General features: G+C 42.5%; 1 protein-coding gene across 2 annotated transcripts; it reads right to left on the reverse strand.

Moving 5' to 3' along the window:
* Nucleotides 1-874: 874 nt before the first annotated feature.
* MYOG (myogenin) lies at nucleotides 875-21,430 on the reverse strand. 2 transcript variants are annotated; one of them, XM_086920333.1, is made up of 3 exons: nucleotides 20,992-21,430; nucleotides 7,252-7,333; nucleotides 875-1,708 (listed from the first exon to the last, which is right to left on the reverse strand). In XM_086920333.1, exons 1-3 carry the CDS (start codon nucleotides 21,403-21,405, stop codon nucleotides 1,593-1,595), a joined length of 612 nt encoding a protein of 203 aa, XP_086776459.1. In that variant the 5' UTR covers nucleotides 21,406-21,430; the 3' UTR covers nucleotides 875-1,592. The 2 variants fall into 2 exon arrangements, with proteins under 2 accessions (XP_086776459.1, XP_086776458.1); XM_086920332.1 differs by having other exon boundaries at nucleotides 20,869-21,430.
* Nucleotides 21,431-21,700: the final 270 nt, after the last annotated feature.

Raw genomic sequence — 21,700 nt, forward strand, 5'->3', positions numbered from 1 at the left:
CCGAGCAAAATCTTACTTACGCACGTGCCAAAATGGACTAATGTATGGCAGGTTGAAAGTAGGTTTTACTTGTTTGTCTCCTGAGTTCAGCCAGGTGGATTTCGAATAGGAAGAGTGTTATGCACAAACAAGCTATGACCTTCGCGTGGGTGCACTGTCATGAGATGCTCAGGTGAGTGCACACTCTTGGGAGGGAGCAATAAAAGGATTCAGTTTTAAGGGCAAAATCGGTATCCCGGCGCTTGCTTGATTTTGTGTGCTATGTGCTGTGAGCAAAACATGTCTAACTAGAATCCACAAAAGGAAAGGTAGATAGAGGTGTGACCTCCAGATATTTACCAAGGAGCTGAGGATTAGCAAAATGAAAATGCACTTCACATGAGTGTGAGCACCTCGCAATGAGAATGTCAGAGAAGCCAGGACTGCTGGGACCATGAACAGTGAATCTGCCTACCATGATATTGTGTGCAGACTAAAACATTCATATTTCATCTTCACCTGTACTTGATGATTATAAGAGCGACCTGTGCATGCACCCCGCACTGCTGGATCTTCCCTAGGCCTGTGCAAAATGTAATGACAATTTGATTAATTTTCAAATTTTGTGTTAGAAAAAATGTGCAGATTTTTAACATTTTGCATAAAGCAAGGATTTGCATAATTTGAGCACTATTTATATACATATCATCAAGATATGCAGATGCATGGTTAAGAAGAGTACATCTATACTTACCCATGTATGTCCATTTTTACAAAATATTGGTAGTTGCTATTCGGGATTCATTATCTTGGTTGGGTGATTTCAACACTATATAATGTGGTAAGGCACCAAAACAATTCTGATGAGTTAAAACATGCACAAATATATGCAATATACGCAAACAAGATGTTCTTTATTAAAAATATCCAAATAAGTTAGCAAAAATAAAAAAATGCAAATCCACACAACGTAGTAGAAAAGGCTTACAATATACATCTAGCTCTGAACAAATCATGTTGCAAAATTAAGTTGGTCAAACAGCAATACAAAAATATCATTGGCCCCAAAGGAAAAAAACTAACATTTTATTTAGCTAAACACACACCTATTTTCATCAAAATACTGTAAAAATATACGTCTTGTTCAAAAAGATGGAATTATTCCTTTGAAATGTAAATTGTGTTTTCATGCTATGGTGCCCTTAAATACCATCGTATTCCAAAAAGCAATTTCAATGAGTAGAATATTTTTCCGATATAAATAATTATCATTTGTCTTAATTTAAATATTATTTTTATACCTTAAATTCAATATTCATTTCCTTTGAGAAATTGATTTTAATGGTCAATATTACTATATTTAAATATTAATTAATTTAAATATTTCAATAAAATAATCTCGGTGTCTTTGGCAAATGTCTTTTGTTGTTTGTTTCAGGAAGGTGAACAGCTTCATCCTGTGTCATTTGAGCTACTACTTGTCTAGGTTTCCCCAGATGCATTGCTCGGGTAAGTACCATGCTTGGGTATCTATCAAATTTGGTTCTTGGTGAATTCTTTGCAAAATCCTCTTGACAGAGCCCTGCAGAGCACCAGTCCTTGTAGGATCAGTTCTAGATGTGCTGCTCTGGAAAAATGACAGAGACATCTTCGACTGTGATGCTTTCCACGATTGACGAGAGCGAATGAAGGTTGTGTTGATCAGGAGAATCATCATTGAGCAAGTGGTCTGTAAAGATAAAAGATGTGTTAAGGTTTTCAATGCTGAGATTTGTTTTCACCAACTAAAAAATGACTTTGGCTTCTGCAAGTACTCAACAGGAATACATTCTTGCGGTGAATAATAACACTAACATAAAGCATTGTTTTACAGAGGGACATGGTCATATTCGCGGGCCCAAAGGGGGTGGGATGTTTTTTGGCCAGGAATCCCACCAGAAGCTACCAATAAAGAGGCATCTTTTGTTCCACATGAGGAGATTTCTCCTGGTTACAACTTAATGGGAAATAACAAGCATCAATTGGAGTTTCTGTGACAATTCCCAAATGTTTTACGCATGCAGATTTTCGCTTAGGTGTTTAGCCAGCTTTTCCAATTGAAGTGTTCAGATAAAAAGCTAGTCATCTGTAATGTTCTTGCATTTCTCGAAAACATGATGGGTTAGGAAACCACAGCGACTAGCACCATTGGGATTAAAGGGGCCCTCTTAATGAGGTAGCTGGTATTTATCTACTGATAAAGACTGAACCCCTGCATACGTTGTCCTCTGCCTAACCACCGCCTTATCTGGCCACCCCCACTCTGCCTACTGTGTTCATCTTCTTTACACAAACAAGAACATACTACTACCTTTCTGCACATCTCTGTTATTCTCAAGATAGGTTTGCATATTATACAATTCAGCTAGTTCAAATCAATACTCAGGGCCATCCGAGAGAGATATCTTTGAAAGACATTGTATGCTGTCATCTGAAATACACACAACCATAGTCACTTTATGCGCTCCTTCAGTTGGTCATCAGTAAATGCATCCCTCTCGCACCCTGTTTCTCTCTCTGTCTCTCCCTCTCACTCATTCCTCCCTGCCTCTCTCTCTTTGCGTTTATCCTCGCTGCCTGGCCTTGTGATGTATTACTAAGAAATGAAGGTCTCCACCTGATACCCAGTGATGTGTGTGTTGCTGCATTTTGCCTGCCCTGAGTAGGTGCTGATTGCCCATTTTTAGTGCAGCAGTTTCAGTGGCACCAAGGCCAGAGGAGTGAGGCTCCCACTGTACACTAATTATCTTCATTAACAAGCCAGGGGACTGAAATGATTATGTTCACTTGTATTAGGTCCCGAGGGATCCATGATACATGGCTGGCTCAGGGCTACTTATATCGGAGATAGGAACTTTGAAAATACCCTGCAGAGCATCTGAGTCTTTTGATACTTTGATGCTTCGACACATCATGGGTGTGGTTAGAGCTCAATGAGGCAGACAGAGGCACTTCCTGACTCTGGATACTTGAACTGGGAGCTCTTTGTCTGCACCAGCATCATCGCCTGAGCTCTGCTCCATGGGCATCGCTGATGGCCATTGGCCACGTTGGTTGTGCAGCCCCTGAGGACAGAGTTGCAGCATTGATCATCTGTGCATTCTGAAGGGCTCTTTCTTTAGTAGGGGGAGGAGACGTTTACCTTTTACTTAGTCACTTGTTTGAGCCTGTTATTGATAGCTGTTTATGATTAAGCTACTAAATCCCATTTAAAATGCATGTAAAAAACCCTGGTGGATTTAACGTCAAATTAGATTTGTTTTCTTTTTGATTTTGTGGAAGTGATAGCACTAAATCTGTGGTTAATGTCATCACCAATGAACATTTCTGAAATAAATTAATATAACTTCGTTGAATACCTGTCTTGCTGAAAGTACTAATGTTACCAACTATTGAGGCTTGCTTATGTATTTGAGTTTATTTTTGCTTCCAAGGCGTTCCATGTCGCTTAAATGGGAACAATGGTGCAGATGTGCTTGTTTGAAATTCAGATGTTAAATTCCTCTGTTGTCTTCCTCTGTGCCCAGTAGCTTTGGGCGCAGCCATCAACTCGTGCTTAGGCTACTGCAATGCATTGTGTGCAGGTTTGACTAGTTCTCTGGTGCACAAGCTGCAGCTTCTCAGCAAATGCTCTGCTAGGGATTCACAATCATGGCCTTTGTGGCTTGGACAGGCAGGGGGGCATCTACGGAGACTGCATGCAAGGAGAGCTTGTATTTCAAAGTCACTTGGCACCCCGCGTTATGTTCCACATATCTGTTTTCTAAACCACCGTCCCAAAACCAGGGCATAATTAATTTGTTTCTTTCACAATTCCTTGTCTATAAACAAAGACGAAATGAGAATGACAATGCTCTGTCCCAGCTTTAGAAAGGTTCCTCATGTTTACCTGTTCACTGAAAGCCCACTTCTGACATGTGAAGATCCTCCCCTTCAATGCCTTTGACAAGGTTCACTTTTGGCACTCTCATGCCCACCTCTAGGAGCCTACTTGTGGGACATTCCAGTGATGGACCATTGCACCTGACCGTGGGGTACATACATGTAATGAGGTCAAGTCTCTAAGTATCCCTTTCATTTTGTATCCCTATCGAACTTTGTGACAGCCAGACTGCCATTTCCCCTGAAAAATACATTTATCAGATGTCCTGGTCTGTGCCATTGCCCAAGAAAGATATCCAGCTTCCTGGAAAATCCTGAGGACTCAACTTTCTTTAAAGAGCCATACCTGGTTTTGTGGCAGCCAGTTTGCCTTTATTGCCAGAGTCTCAGATTTCTAGAATTCCCTGGTCACTGCTTCGTTTCAACCCTTGCAGGTCAAGGATGGGTGGAGGAATAAGCACACCTGTGGCTGGCAGGTGCTAGCTGGATCTCAAGTAAGGCTTGTGATCATTAGTAACTTCCTTTAAATCCTCTGTTTCCTCCAGTCCAGCATTGACCATTGATTCACTGTTTCTATTTGGTTGACCCTCTGTTTCCAGAGATCCCTTTTCACTGATTTTTGATTCTTGAATCTTTGCTTCCTGGACCTGCACTATTTAGTGGTGTAGACTTGTTTCACGAAACTGCTGTGTTAGCAGTATAGCCTTATTTATGGTACCTGCTCTGTCTTTCAGTGCAGGCTTACTTTCAGAACTGGCACTATTATTTTGTAGTGTGTCCTTGTTTCCAGAGATACCACAGTTCTGCTGTTTTTCCCTGGTTCTTGAGCGCACACTATTCCGTGCTTCCCGAATCCTTGAACTTTCTCTTCCACTGGTGGGAAAGACTTCAATAACAAAAATGCTCAAATCAGTCATACACTCCACAAAGCCCTGACTAGAATAGGGCCATAGTTGGGAAGAGGCATCCATTGTACAATTGCAGAGTGACAGACTGCCCAGTCTGGCCCTGTTCTTCTATAGTTTCCCGTTTTACTGTCCTTGCCTTTCTTCCTCTGCTTACTTACTTCCCAGTGTTTGCCTTTCCATTCCTGATGCTGTAATTCACAGTTCACTGGTGAGTTATGCTTCTTTCCTTTGTGCTAAGTGTTGCTTTTGTTTCCTTTCTGCCTGGCTAAGACCTATACTACTCTAGCTTGTTGTCAATTACAGCCATGCATTTAGTTGTACACCTTTGCACTCCCTGACTTGTGTGTTCCTGTGTGACTGCCAATGTTAGTGGGTACAGCTGACAACCTAGGTGATGTTTCTTGTCCACTATGAGTATTGTATTTAAGGGCCAGGCCCAACAGAAGTCACTTTAAAATTGAAGAGTTCTATGAAGTTAAGTAAATTAGTGGAGGAAAGCCAAAGGGGATATGTGTGTATTAACTGATAAATACACTTCAGTGAAGTCAAACAGTTACACATGTCCATAGACTTCTAAATATAAATCTAAAATGTAATGGAAGGTTTCAAGTTATCATACGTTTTAAAATAAAGATATCCAATAGATGCTGAGTTGAACAGTTCTTTTGATCTGAATAGAATATTTATTTTTTGTTTCTTTTTCTAATGTTTTTAAATAATGTTTTTTTCTCCTGTTAAGGCTCTTATAAACAGAGGGGCAGATTTACAAGAAGGTGCCGCAGTTTGGCACTGCAAGCCCTCTGGCTGTGCCATGCTGCAGCACTTTCCGAGCACAGGAATGCGGCATATTTGCGATGATATGTCGCATTCCTGTGCTCTCCCCTGTGCTGGCGCACAAATAGCTGCCATGCGCCGGCCAGGCACCCTTGCGTCATGAGGAGATTGTTTTTGTGCAGGAAGGGGCACCTTCCTGCACAAAAACAATCACTACAGGCATTTTCCCCTTTAAATGCGTGCTGTAGAATGCAGCAAGCATTGAAAGAGGAAACAAACGTGGAGAAATGAAAACATTTCTCCTCGTTACGTAGCATAATGAAGCATTTCCAAATTTACAAATCCTCGTAAATCTGGAAATGTGTCTAGTTCCATGGAAGTTGCATGGGAACACCCACAGCGACACCCATGGAACGCCCCTTTCACGCAAAGTCCTGCTTGTGAATGGAGCGTATATACAAGGACAGGAAAAGCCACGCAGGGTGGCTTTTCCTGTCCTTGTAAATATGGGGCAGAGAAATGCACAAAAAAGTGACGTAATGGCAGCGCAAGGGGCTTGTAAATCTGCCCCAGATTATCTAAGCTTTTCAGTTGTGGCCTCTGTAGCCAGATCATTAAACAAAATCACTTTATTCCCTGGTTGTAGGATTGTACCAGCTATCACACATATTCTTTCATAAATGTTCTCCCAACATTGCTTTATGATTATACAAGATAAGAAAGATAAGAAAAAATTGAGGGGCATAATTACTTGGAGTTAACGCCACCAGAACGTCACTTTTTCCGACTTTCTGGTGGTGTTCACTCCATCGCCTAATTTGCTGCCTTGCAAAAAATGCCCCATTCATGCAGCGCTTAGCATGAAAGGGGCATACAATGGGTGTTGGAGTGGGTGTTCGCCGTAACATCCATTGCTTTTTGACGCTGCCCCATATGTACAAGATATGGGGCAGCGCCAAAAATACCGCCACGGAATACTTGGTTTTAAGCAGGCGATACGAGGAGAAATGTTTTATTCCTCCTCGTATTTTGCTTTTTCCACATGTGCGGCCTTCTGCAGCACAGATAAAATTGCCTGTAAAGATTGTTTATGTGCAGTAATGGTGTCCCTTCCTGCACATCAAAAACATTGCACCTGCAGATCAGGCACCCTAGCACAATGGCGCTAGGGTGCCTGTGCTGGCGATAGGCAGCTTTTTTAGTGCCAGCGCTAGGGGTAAAGTAGGGGTGTGTCACATTCTTGTGAATACAACACATCCCTGCATTTTGAAACTGTCCGAGCACGGCATTGCCAATTATGGTGTAACACTGCGCTCCACCAGTTTCTTGTAAATATGCCCCTGGGTGTCCCACCCTGCAGCATACATATCCAACAGTAGTCGTTGCCTAATGTGAGTATTATTCCTGTGTGTTGGGGGGGGGGGGTGTAATATTTTCAAAGAACTACATCGTTTTTTATCCTTTTAAAAGTGTATGGCTAAGCCTTTAGCTCAAAATATCAGAGTTGTTTTCTGAACTACATTTCACCCCATCTGAGCGCTCACACAGACCCATGCACGCTCCGTACACCCTACCACCACTCACCAGAGGTACATGTCTGGAAGGGAAGGAGAACATTGAAATCAACACAAAGCTAAGAATAACCGGACACTCAAGGTGTCCTACTCACCCCCTGCATTGCTGCTGAAATCTCCTTGGTCACTCCACTCTGGACTGCAGGAAGAACTGCCGGACCCGCAGTCGCTCGGCACCTGCAGACGAACATTGTGATTGTCAGTGCTGATTGAAAGCATGTTTTTAACCAGACAGAAATTATCCACATGTTCTGAACTATAGGTACATTGTGGTGTTCAGGAAAGGTCCTTAGTATAAAGCTTCAATGCATCTAGGATCTTAAGATGTGTTTATCAGCTATATTTACTTGCTCAGGCATGAAAAAAAATAATTGCTACAAATCCACTATGTTGTAGTAGCATAGAAATCCCTGTGTCACGATAGTGCCCTGGAGATATGAACATTACATCATGTAGATAGTTGCATTATGTATTCGGGTTATTGGTCCCAAGCACTATGCTGCACGTTCACTGGTTTGACAATTAGTTTTACAGTAATTTGTCCTATGGCCATCCGTTACACCTGAGCTATTGCAGAAAGTTTTTAGTGTCAGCGAAGCAATGGGCGCACAGCCATTAATAGATGCACAAAAGAACAAATTTGGTGGTGCAACTGGGTGAGTGGAAAAACCCAATAACCACTCATAGGTTAATCCAGATAGCTGGTAAAAAAAAAGGATTCATAGAAAAACACACCCTATGCACACACAACGAATATCCAATTATACGTAGGTAGTATTACATGCAACAAGAAATACAGGTAAAGCTGCAGAAAAACAGTTGTTTTCGAAAAAGAAGAGAAAAGGTAGTCTTCCGTTCTTTAATTTTCATGTAGTAAACAGCAGCCAGCCGACACGTGTTTCATCGCTTGCGCGAATCTTCAGGGCTCAGAATGACTGCGTCTATGCCAAAGGTCGCTCTGCCGGTGATACGCCTGGTGGGGCCCTTGACCAATTCGAGTGAGAATACGGAAATCAAGACGGACACTAGCGTGTCTGTGTGAACCAGCAGGAATCCCAGGAGCTTTTCTCAGTAAAACAAGTAGTGGAGCGAGTAACCCCAATCTATCGTCTTGGTAAGTGAATTGTATCGGAGGAAAGGGTAGAGAGAATTGTAGCTCAATTGCGGACAACCAGGAACACGGTGACCCAGGAGCTATACTAACAGCACACATATCGCGTTGTTTAGCATTTGAAACAAATAGGGACTGAGAGCTACAATTCTCTCTACCAATCCCTCCGAGGACCCGTTTCTGGCATTCCAGCCGTCTTCAGCCCGGCTTGCTTGAATCCAGTGGCAAAGTGAGCAAGGGACTCACGTCTGAGCATACCCTGCCACACTTATGGCGGCCAAAAGCGGTACAAAAGGGGGTGGTAATGGACGGAGCATCTGAACCAATCAAACACTCACACCCAGTCGGAAGCTTGTTTCCGGTCCAGGGAAGACATGGCTAGGCAGTTCGGGCTGGACTGTTCCCATGAGGCACAGGGTCAGACTGATTTGCATATAGCCATGTCTGAACTGGGGTGGCAGAGTGGGCTAAAGAACGGTGATGGATTAAACCCAGATCTTTTGACTGGGTGTGAGTGTTTGATTGGTTCAGATGCTCCGTCCATTACCACCCCCTTCTGTACCGGGATAGTACTCCAGGCAGAAAAAAATGGCGCCCTCGCTGCTGCTTTCGAATAATATGAGGCAGCAGGGAGGGAATTTTGTGTTGACAGGTCAGTCACTTGGTGATTACATCAAAGCAGTGAGTGCCCTCTGAACACATACACGGTCGCTCATCTGATTCACTCATAGCTTGAGCTCTATGATGCGGAGGTTCTAGGTTGTTGGTGGGGATTAGTGCAGGGGGTGAAAGGGATGGAAGGGGAGCAGGTGGACTAATGGGCTATTTAAAACGCCACCTGCGGCAAACACAAAATGATTAAAGCTGTTTATTTTTAATGATCAGAGCCAAGGGCTAGGGATACTCCTGTTTGCATAACCTTAATGTAGACAGCTTCCTGCCTGCCTCTGAAGATTGGCACCCTGGGCCCGATTCACAGAATGAATTTAAGACTCAATCCTAAACTTACTACTATTTTGGTATTCACAGAATGCACTTACTACTTTTGGCATTCACAGAATGAATTTGCTACTTTTGGCATTCACAGAAGTTAGGATTTTGTCTTAAGTTTGTCTTAAGACAAACTTAAGAGACTTAAGACAGACTTAAGTTAGGATTTTGTTTTAAGTCTGAAGTCTGTCTTAAGTTTGTCTTAAATTTGTCTTAAGACAAACTTAAGACAAAATCCTAACTTCTGTGAATACCAAAAGTAGTAACTTCATTCCGTGAATGCCAAAAGTAGTAAATGCATTCTGTGCATACCAAAATAGTAGTAAATTTAGGATTGAGTCTTAAGTTAATTCTGTGAATCGGGCCACCTGGGCCCAGCTCGCCCATGCCAAAACCCAGCCCTGCATATATGCTGCATAAGTTTATATAAACGAACATAGAGCAAACTTTATGATAGATAATCGTTATGTTAAGCGTATTTTTCAGACCGTTGATTTAGTTCAATATAAATAGTGTTTGGTGGGTGAAAAAGTTTTCAGGGTTGTAGTTTGTGTAATAATCAATGACAATACCTACACATGATTTTATATATAAGGACTGAAGTAGCATAAATGTACTTGAAACAAATTTCATATAATGTATAGAACTGTGTTACTTAATGTTTAAATTAGGCTGCATTTCCGTGTAAAATGCCATCTTGGACAAGATGGGTGCTAGCTCTGTCATTCACTTCCCCCTGCGCATGTGGATCTGATGTCATTATTATTTACTTTCACTGCAATCGTTGTCTTGTTAAGGTTGAATTTTCTATAGTGCGGATGTGAGGTTGCATCACGTATTCATATTTTCTGTACCTTCATTGTTTTTATTTATTCAGAAAAAGTCTCATTGGAAATGTTTAATATTTGTTTGAACATCTCCAAATGACATTAGCGTAGAGGGTGTTAAATAATTATTCAAAGAATTGGGATGGTGTTCATGGATTATGATATTGACCCTTATTATTCTTGTGTTCTGATTTGCTAAAGAAATTATATAATTTTGCCCACCCCAGGATGAGCTTGAAGGATTGTTAATTTCCTATGCAAGAATTGTGTGGAAGAACCCCTTGATTTTGAAGGTGAGCCAGAAGACATTTCTATTCCACTAGGGATGCTGCCAAATTTCTTTTAATTTTGCCACTGATTTGGGACTGAGAATAATTTTGTGATTTTACATGCTCTGTATTACTTTTCTTCTGAGAAACTGCATTACATTGACTCTAAATTGCTTATTCTAAAGTTTTGTAATAATGCCTTTTAAATGTTTTGTGATCTGGAAATCTCTTATTGAGAGGACCCTATTAATTAACCCTTTCCATGCTGATGATGGAACCGCTCCGTCATCAGCTGCGGGTGCGCTGTGCTGATGACGGAGCGGTTCCGTCATGGCCCGCCCGCCGCTCATGCACGGCGCAAATTCCGCGCCTGCGCTGAGCGTTCTATTGAGCGGGCAGGGCCATGACAGAACCGCTCCGTCATCAGCACAGCGCAACCGCGGCTGGTGACGGAGCGGTTCTGTCACCAGCATGCGGCCGCCGCGCGGCCGCCCCACCCACTTAGCGCTGCGGCGGAATAGCCGCCGCAGCGATGTGGTTAATTAGTTGTTTTACTCTGCTAATTTGATGTTTGGGGAGGTGCTTTAATACTGAGACACATTGCCTCATGAAATTGAGGTTTAACATTGTCTTGATTCAGTAAATTGCGGGAGCACTGAATGAGAAAAAATGAGAGTGTCTACATTTTGGGCTATGGTTTGCTCCCACAGTTGTCAAGGTGTACATTTTGTCTTGTGTACATGTTGAGGTGTTGAGCAAATGAGGTATTTCTTGTGCTTTTTTGTTTCTCTTTTTGTGCAGGTAATGTGTTTCTGTATGTCATTTTAATTGAGGCTTTACGATACTGCTGCCTTCACAGTTTCATGTGTGCAGTGTCTGAGTTTGCAGTGTGTTGTGATTGGCTGGACTGGCGCCAGATGAGGATGTGCATCGTATGTGGGGTTGTGGCATACTGTAATGAACTGTGCGTCTAGGGCGAGAGGTGTTACGTTTTTTCACTATTCTTGGTGGACTGATGCCAGAGACTAACATACAGTACACTTGAGAGTCTGTATGAACTGTGTGAAACAAGGTGACAGGGATGAACCACAGAGTACCTATGTAGACTGTGTACCTAAAGTCGTTAGATAGTGATTGAAATAATTGTGATGTATGTGTGTTTGCATGGACTGGTGCCAGGGAATATGCCCACTGTACGAGGGATCAAGGTTTTCTTCTGTAAACTTTGTAATAATCTGTTGTAGCCTTCGTATTTTCGGGTGTATGTGTGCATGAGCGGACTGATATTCAAGGGCGACATGCACCATATGAAGGATGTGGTTTGTGTGCATGGATTGTGTGCCACAATGGAAAAGGCAGTGTCATCTGTATTTGTAGCTGCAGGGTTTTTATTTCATAATTAGAATGTATGGTTTTTGGCTGCTTTTTGTCAGGTGAGGTGACTGGTGTGTTGTTAAAAAAATGTATTGTAATTTTCATATTTGCTTATATTATCTTGCAATTTTGAATTAATAGTGCTTTGTAGTGATGTAGCTTTAGGGGGTGTTTGGGCTGTTAAATCCCACTCAAAAATGTATTCTATATGAAATAGTTGGGTATGGGGAAGTGTCTGTAAGATTTCACCTGGGATTTGTACATGTTCATACTGACAAAAACACACACACTCTCTCGTCTCTGTTATGAGTCCCTAACACTCCGCCATCTTCTCTCTTTCCACTGCCCCTTAAGCCCCCCTCATGTCTTGCTTCTCATTTGTGTTTTAGGAAGATATCCCAGCGTGATTGTTGGGGAATCTGAAGCTCACCACCCCTCCCCCAACTTTATTGTCCACACTACACCCCTGGTGCTTTGTGTTGGTTTGGTTGAACATTGCTATAATGTGAAACGCATTTAGGAAGGGCGCTGCCAAGCAGCAAAACGTCTACACTTCTTTATTGTGTTGTTTGTGGATCAGATTGACCTTTACAAAAAATGAAGGGAATTAGTCTCTTGTGTGTGTCAGTTTCCTGTTTTTTTCCTCTGTACCTTCTTCTTCTCGCTTGGAAATGCTTAGGCATTATGTGTTCCAGTGACTCTTTCTCGGGTTCTGGGTTATCACTTGAGGCAGATCAACATGTTGGGCTGTGCAGAAAGGCTCCCCGATCCTGGTGCAGCAAGTCTGGTGCACCTTGTGTTCATCTGCGGCTTCATCCTTTTTCAGACGTATATAAGTAAGGTAACCTATAGAAGTCTGTGTGTAGCTTCTGGAAAGCTTTGAAGTGCTCTTCCTGTGGCTTGTCCGACTGAGTGAGAGCTTGCCACACAATGAGACACTGTGAGGCCACTTGTAGCTTCTAAATCACAGCTTCCCAGGTTCAGCTTGGACCGTGACCAGCAGATCCAGGCCTCCATGCTCCTTCACTTCACACGTGAGCTAACTTTTAATTCTGCTTAGCGAATTACCTTTCATCTTAAAAAAGGTGGCAAATATACCCAGCCATCAGACAATCTCCAGGGCACATTCCTGGTTATCTGTGCCATTCGTGTTCTTGATAACTTTGGAATGGCCTGACATATTCTGCACGTCCTTTATTACCTGTCCCTGCACTCTGACCTCCTTGTCAGCCAGAGGCTGCGGATTGGCCATGATAAATATCCAAGTGACAATGTGGCTAGAATGCTGCTAGGGCTGGGGCACAGTCAGTTCAATATCAGGTGAAAGGGTGTCTGGGCTGTGATCCAAGTCTTACTCTCAAATCAAGATACCGCCTTGGGTCAATGTTCTTCGTGTTTCGGTTTAGGTCAGCTGCGCTCTACTGGTATCAGTTGATGGTGACAGTCACCCCATACTTTGTCACGTGTATTCACGCTGCAAACTTTCAGATGAAGGAAATGCGAGAGACAGGCACCGCTAGATAAGGGACTACCACAATGCGAATCGAATAGTCTCTTTTAAAAATCAGTGTAACTGTTATCCAGTCGAATCATAGTCGTCTCAATGACCTCAGAAGGATGAAAGCACGAATCAGCTCCCCTGCGGCTTGAATGTTTTATATGCAGCTTCACATCATTACCTCTGCAGCAGGGGCACAACCCACTGAACAATCCTGACAGTGAGAGCCTAGAAACTGCAGGCTCCTATTTTATGTGGCTTGAGAGACCTTTATAACAAATGTAGACAATGCTCATTTGCAGTAGTGCTTTTCAACTTCACACACTAGATATACGAAGAGTAGAACTAAAGCAAGCCAGCATTGCAATTTTTTCAGATGCTATCTTCCGCCTTACTTCGTTCTTAGAATAAATCTTGTGTGGAATTGAAAAATGCTATAATTAAAAAAAGACAAAATCAAAAACAGTTCACAAGAATTAAAGTTCAGCATTTCTGCCTCTTATTTTTGTCACATCGTACCTTGCTAGCAATTGGTCTTATATCATGTTAGACACATCTAGCCAGTCCTAGCTATATACCGAAAATCACTTTGCAGGCTGGAATTTTTTAGCCCATCCTTACAATGTTAACTATGCTCTGTTGGATAAACTACGTGGACTAGCCCAAGATGTTTCAAATGGGACCTGACGTATTTAACTAGTGTGATCTTTTATCAGGAATTAGGTGGTTGTTTTATTTTAACGCCCACATTTGAAATGTTTCCCCAGCCCGGACATGACTGGCAGAAATAAGTGACTACCCATTATAGAGTGCAAAAACCACAGTTGATGGACAGAATGAAGAACAATGTCTTACATTCACCCCAGTACAGAGATCTGGGCCTAAATCCATCGTTTTTTTGCACTCCGAACCACCCTAGTTCAGACATGGCCATATGCAAATCAGTCTGACCCTGTGCCTCATGGGAACAGTCCAGCCCGAACTGCCAAGCCATGCCTTCCCTGGACCGGAAACAAGCTTCAGAGGACCGGTTTCTGGCATTCCAGCCGTCTTCAGCCCGGCTTGCTTGAATCCAGTGGTGTGGAGAGCATGGGACTCACGTCTGAGCATACCCATCCCACTCGGGGTGACAAATGCAAAAACCACAGACTCCACTCCAGTGACTGTACCAATTCAACTGCTAACCATCTCACCCTACAAGTGTGAACATTCAGACTATTCCAGGCCATTCAATGCAATAAGAATAGCTTGGGGCAGTCAGGTATTAGTAGGGCCACTGGAAATATGCGACAGGATAGGGCCAAATTATGTGGTAAGGGTTGAGTAAATTATGCAGCAAGAAAAGCCAAATTATGTGGTATAATGCAGCACATTTTGTAATAGTATTACTTCATTATTTCATAATTTTAAACTTCATTACACTGTATGGACATTGGTTACACCCCATTAGTACCAGTTTAAAACCTGAGCGTAGCAATTGCCACAGAATGGAGACCGGCCCTCCTTTGCAACAAAGGACCTTTCACTGCACAGCAACACATATCCCTGCATTTTTAGTAACCTTTGTACCTTTTGACTTAGAAACATTTTTTTGTTCAAATCAGCAAATTATGGAGCAGCTGATAAATTATGTGACAAATCTATAATTATGTGAAAATCTGCAGAGCTGCACAATCTCATGATTCCACTGGCCCTTGGTATTAGTCATTTTTAATGTATGTTGAAAACAACTGCTGTTGTACTCATCACAAAATTCGCCTAAAAGTGCCACAATGTGCCTTTGTTGAGTTTCGAGTGCCATTGCTGAGCACCGGAAACCACCGGCTCAAATTATGCACTCTAGATGCCTTATATCTTCTACACAAGAAATCACAAGATGGTACTGGATTTCAACAAATTACATCACAAATCATCGTGTTGCTAGTTAGGGGTGTAGCTGCATAACAAACTTTCATTTTGCACCAGAAATTATTGTTACCATAAAATCAGCCTGAACTTTGTAAGATTTAAAGACCAGTTACAAGAGGATTTATGAATTGTCCTAGTCTCAAGGCTTTGCTTCCGAAGCGGAGAGGAAAATGAGTCAAATGAGACAGGGAATTTTAACTTTTGGTATTTATAGTATTATTTTTCCGATCTTAATAACTGAACTATAAGCACCGAATTAAAAACAAAACCCCATTCTGGAGGGTTTGTTGCGTTCTGAGGTGGGGCAACTTGAGACCTTTGACTCTCAGGTGTATCCGCCTGCGTAGGGTTCCTCAGTTTCTGATTGAATCACATTTACCTGTCTCATATGCAGCTTTTTTTTAAAACAAAGCACACACTTTGTGATGTCACTCATGGTGAGAAACTGGAGGGGTGCAGTTGTATTCTTTCCGTAAGAGGATAGTCTGCAGTATCACTGACATGACAGTAACAGTATACTGCAGGTCACGAAGAAGAGAAAGAAAACCACCCGCTCTCCTCATTTGCTCTGATTAAGGCACTGCTTAGGTTGTCATTTTGTTCTGTAACTAAAGATGAGTTATTGATCTGTAAATGCCTTTTGAAGTGGTTGAGTTGTGTCAGCTGCTTCACCGCTGGAGTTTTTTGTTCGGATGTTGGCCCTTTTCCTCTAATGAATAGTAGTTTAAATGCCACCAGACGTGGTGAGGGAGGGTCGACGCCTGAGTAAAGGATTTTTCAAAATGTCAATGTTAATGTTAATGTTAAGCTGTATTTATAAAGCGCACTGACACCGGAGGTTTCCTGGCGCTGAGATTAAAAGAAAATAGAAAATAAACATTAAGGACAAAGCAATTTGGGACGCTGGTTCATCATCTGTTGCCGTCTTTCTAACACCATAAGTCTTTGAGTGGGTTGGCTTGCCCTAGTGTGGTCACCTCTTTTTTGATATCTGCTGTGTTTTGGTCATACCTTGAGCCTTCTAAATATCCCAGATCCGAGGACCTCCGATACTACCTCAATGCTGGATAAAATTTAGGTCCATCTCTCTTGTCGCTACTGTTGCTGCCCGGGTCTTTGACTACTGGATGCCGGGTTCACTCTACACTCTTCTCCTCCCACCCATCACCAGAGTCTGAACATCACGAGAGCTAGCATCCTCTCGGTTGGATATTCTGGTGGCACATCAGAATTCACAGACACTTCTAGGACATTAACAGATTTTACTGCCAGATAATGTACTTACTACACAATACTAAGGTGTCCTCGGGTAATCTTTTGTACACATTTACCAAGGCGTATCTACCTAGACTCTGCTTACTCAGGCAAATATCAACTGTAAGAGTTGTTAAACCTTCTCCATATGCCCCAGTGTGCAACCAGCAGAAGCAGGTGGAAGACCCTGATTATAACCTATTGCAAATCACAGCTCATAGCCGGTGCTTAGTCATGGTAACGCCATCTATGAATCCTGTTGAAAGATTATTGACATACAAATATGGCTGACTCAGCGTAAACTACTGATTCATCAACATCTGCTTTGTTAGTTTTGGTGTATCAGATCCTATGGTAAAGCCTACAGGTCTATGCCGAAATTCATACAATGCATAATTAACTTCTAATATTTTAATAATGTGGCATTGAAAGGAATACTTACTGTATTATCTTTTATTTTATCAACTCAAAGTTTGTTAAAATGCCTTAAAGGTCCGGGCTCGGTTTATTCCACCTGGTGACAAGAGCTATTTTACACTAGTTTACCTCTTAGGTTATCAAATTTTCTGTAGTATTTATCAGTATATAGCACATAGTTCAATTCTACAAAAAGAAAATACATATTTTCCTCCATCTCTTAGTTGAGGTCACATTTTCTTTTACTGCTGTTCCTGTTTTATTTAATATGGAAGCAGCATAATTATTCAAGGTGAAAACTTCACACTGGGTGTGTTTTTGAACCACGGGCTAGCTTTGCTGCATTTACGACTGCTACGGCGCTACCTGGATTCAATCTATACCCGTCAAAGGTATTTCCAAGCGTATTCCATAGTGCTAGTGCTCCGAAGAAGTTGAAAAGTGACATATTAACAGTGTTTAATACAAAATAAATATGCCTAGGGTATTACGCATTACCCCTCAAGCTTTATGCATGGCTGCTGGATATAACCTTCTGGATTGAATACCATGATGTTTGCGACCAGAAGGCACACGGTGCACTCACCAATCAGAAATAACACATGGTTGGTGATTGACAAATGGTCCAGAAAGACATCAGCACGTATCCAGCCATCTTGAATGTGACAACCATTCAGACAGCACTATGGTATGTCAACAGTAAGCTATCATACTCTCCCAAATCACTAGAATTCTTGGCAAGCCGCTAAGAGACAGGTAGGTCTCTGGCATACCTGACATGTCATATGCTCTGTCCCAGCACTATCATCCTTTCGGAAGTACCCACCTTTAGAAAATCATGCATATGCATGGGGAGTACATTTGCCACCACCTACACTGCACCCGTAGATAATCAAGCATGGCATTTGCTTGAACCCGCCTCCGTATGGATTGCTGTTGATAGACACCCAGAATTAAGTTCTTTTGTTTTCAGTGTAAGGTGTAGGCGAGACACATTTGTCCTAATGACACCCACGGATTAAGTACCACTGGGGTTGAATCAACATTTTAACCCACCTGAGTGAATCTAGAAAATGATGTACAGGACAGTGTTATTGAAGGACTATTGTCCGCAACTGTACATTCGGGCTCAGTTTGGGCGCTGTTTGTATATTGTCACTCACAACTGCAACTGATTTCATGGGTGATATTGTTAAAAACTGTATCAAATACATGACCATGCAATATATGTATACATCATAAAGTGAATACATAAGCAATAATGCTTCTTTACTGTCCCTCCGATAATTTATTCACAATATCTTCTAATAGTTTTCTATATGAACTAACACCTTCGAAAGAGCTGTGTCTCCTCAAGGTTTGGAGTTACATTGGATGAAACCTGTGATACAGAATGTATTCTTGTGAGGAGGTGTTTCCCTTGTTACCAGTACTTACAGCGCACTGTGGGCCATATTATCAAAGACGTGCGATACATTATCGCCGCTTTTATTGGCAGGAAACTGCAGATAAAGCGGTAATAATGGGCTTGATAATATGCTTTATGGAATTCCAACCGAAGCCCATGTTAGATGTAAAGACATCTAACATGGGCTTCGATTGGAATTCCGTAGAGCATATTATCAAGCCCATTATCGCCGCTTTATCGCCAGTTTCATGCTGATGAAAGCGGCGATAATGTATCGCCCATCCTTGATAATATGCCCCTGTGTGCTTCCAGTTCAAAAACAGTATGCAGAGCTGCTAAGTGCCTCCGTGCATGAGTGCTAATGATACTGATGGTACATAGGTATGGAAGGCGGCAGTACTACTCACTGACGTGTTTTTTTTATTTAATCATGTAGCCCCTCTTCGAGAACATGGGGTTCTAAGTCTGACAATATGCACTTGCCCCTGTAGCCTTCAAAGACAGAATGAACAAAGGCCAATGATACATGGGAGTGACTGATGTGTTAAAGAAGGATTAACCACTCTGGAAGCTATAAGCAGTAATATGTATATGAATGATTGTATTACCCAACCTAAGAAAAACGTTGACACCATCAGGGACTGGTAATTCTTTGGGAATGGAAAGTGGCTCGAATACTGCTCCTCAACTGTAAGGTCAATGACCCTCTCACTCTCTCATCGGTACCTCTATTGGAAGCCTGCTCCCTGTGCTTACGTCCCTGGCGGATGCAGGGCCCTTCTGTTCTGTGCTCACTGAAACGGCTTCGGAGCACTAGGAAACAATGACACATCACCGCTGAACACAGACAGCCAGCACCCACTGACGGCCAAGGACACGCAAACCATTGAAAGTCAGCTCATTAGGGAGCACCTGCCTTCCCCACGAACCCCACTTCACTTTCAAAATATTAATTTGCTTTAGATGCTCCAGCAACTCCAGCCCTTCCCCAGCCACCCCGTCCCTATCGATTTACTTACCAGCCCAGAAATGTTACTTTTTGTTTCTTTTTTTAGTCATTACCTACAAAAACCTTGATTTAAAATTGTAATAGCCAGTTTGACGATTTCATGAACACTATTTTTAACTTCTTACAGGCCTATGCGCAGCACTTTAGCAAATTTGCTATATAAATAAAAGAAGATTAACAACAAAAAATTGTCTCTGACAAGTGTGAGCTGGTGACTGATGCAAAGTGTTCACTTCGGCAGCTGAACTTAAATGGTGTGGTTCAGAGACATTTGAAGGCACCGACAAGGTGGCCAATTGCCCAGGGCCCCCTGAGAAAGTGAACTTTCTCTAAATGTGATCTCCTTCTATTCAATGTATTTATCTAAACTTCTCTCACTCTCTGCCACCGTCTTCCTTTGTCTCTCTACCCAGTGTCATCTTAAGCATTGTTTGGGGTCCTGGGAAAGACATATTTTAACAGTGTTCTGTGATCCTATTGAAATGTAACATATAATTTAGCATTGTTTGTCATTACAAAGGCTTGAATTAGCAAGAAATGAGTAACGAAACTGCATTTTCTCCCTACAGGGGCTCACAAAATAAATCCCACCCAGGGCCCCTGAAATCCTTGAAATGCCACTGTCGTGGTTGTCTTACACTCAGGGCCACTTATGTCTGAGCATAGATGAGTCAAGGTGTCATAAGGCCCCACAACCATAGATTTACTAATCGTATACTCATCCCCCTGTATTCACTGCTAGTCAACATACCTTTATAATGCACAGATCTTAAATGTTATATAATGGTGCCGAATATTCAAACCGGTGAATGATTCTGCTTTCCTAAAAGTCCGCAGCAGTGATTCGAGTCGACCCAAGATAAGGCTGGCACGTTCATCAGCCTTCATAGCACGCTCAGCTGCGATAACCAGCGCGTACTAATGTGGAATACCTAATTATTCCCTTATTAAGCTGAACATTCACATGTCAGGGAAATCTCTCTATAGAGCAGCAAAATGAGGGGTTTTAGTGGCACGAGGTCATGCTGCCCTCAAGTTTAGCACGTTTTCTCAGCTACTGGTGTCAGTCCCCAAACTGAACGTTCGCACAGCAGAAAGAAAAAAAACAGCTATAAGAGCGCAAAAAAATTGAGGAAAAATTGACAACTTGCAAATAAGCTACTACAAAGAAACACCAAAAATGCGCTAGGTAAAAAATGAGGCTAGTGGTCCCTCATGCCGGTTCCATATATGGATGACTTCAAGAAAATGTTTCTTTGTAAATTCAAGAGACACACTCATAGCAAGACAAGAGTCTGGAATCTACAATCTTTGTCTAGCAGAAGAGTATCAATGTGTGCAAAACAATAATGAATGCAATTAGTAAGGGTATTTAAGAAGATAAGTGACATTTTTAGGTCAAAAGTCTTGCATGCCATTGTGCTGTGAGGGATAAAATGCAAAAAAAATGAAAGCACAAGTAAGATCACTTCAAATTTGAGATTGCCCTCTCAAAATCAGGCCAAGTTGAAATGTTTCCCTGGAACACAGATTGTGATATTACCAGCAATTACTAAAGTGAAAATTTGAGCTCTTGAGCATATGTCACCCAACATATGGAATCTTCTTGTAAACATCAGCATGTGTAGTCTGGACCCTAAGCCTTACCCCCTGCTGGGAAGCGGTGGTCCGGTAGTGCAGGTCCCTCTGGCCCCCCTCCTGCTGGTTCAGGGAGCCCAGTAAAGTCTGTAGCCGCTCTATGTACTGGATGGCGCTGCGCAGAATTTCTACCTTGGGCAGCCTTTGGTTGGGGTTGAGCAGCGTGCTGCGTTTTAGTGCTTCGAAGGCTTCGTTCACCTTCTTCAGCCGCCTCTTTTCCCTCAAGGTGGCTGCCCGTCGCCGGTCCACCGACACCGTCTTTCGTTTGCAGATCTTGCAGGCCCAGGGCAAGCACTGGCCCGGGCAGTGCTCCTGTTGGCCCATGGAAGACATAGGGGACAGCTTCTCCTCGAGCCCAGTGCCCGAGAGGACCCTGCCATCAGCGCAGAGCCCCATGCCAGGCCGCTCCTGGTACCCTGTCTGTTCATAACCTGGCAGCCTGGATGGGAAAAAAGTTTCGCCTTCATAAAATCTCTGATCTGGGAAAAAGTAGGGATTGGTCTCAAAAAGCTCCATCGCTGAGCTGCTCAGGCAGGCTGTCTGCATATGTGGACACCAACTGCACTTCTGTCTCCCCACACCAACTGTTTGGTGGCATTTAAAGCCTCCGACTGGCATTAAATCACAGAGATAAATATAGAAAATGCAAAAGAAACCCGATCTATCTGTAAGCTGTTGCCACACATCAAAACTTTTACGTCTGATTTCGTGTTGTCTTGTTTCCCCCTGGGGGATCGTGCTGGCGCAGGGCCGGCAATTCACGCAAGGCTAAGATGTGAAAAACCTGGCCCGGGAAATTAAGCCGTAAAACAGCATTTAAAACAATGTTGTAATATGATTA

Source organism: Lissotriton vulgaris, chromosome 5, assembly GCF_964263255.1.
Source record: "Lissotriton vulgaris chromosome 5, aLisVul1.2, whole genome shotgun sequence".
NCBI classification, from domain to species: Eukaryota; Metazoa; Chordata; class Amphibia; order Caudata; family Salamandridae; genus Lissotriton; species Lissotriton vulgaris.

Excerpts from the sequence above, each read along its gene's own strand:
- MYOG (XM_086920332.1), bottom strand. The coding sequence starts at position 21,405 with ATGCAGACAGCCTGCCTGAGCAGCTCAGCGATGGAGCTTTTTGAGACC. Across the intron at positions 7,334-20,868 it reads CCACCGCTTCCCAGCAGGGG|GTGCCGAGCGACTGCGGGTC; the intron begins GTAAGGCTTAGG and ends GTTCGTCTGCAG. Across the intron at positions 1,709-7,251 it reads TTTCAGCAGCAATGCAGGGG|ACCACTTGCTCAATGATGAT; the intron begins GTGAGTAGGACA and ends TTATCTTTACAG.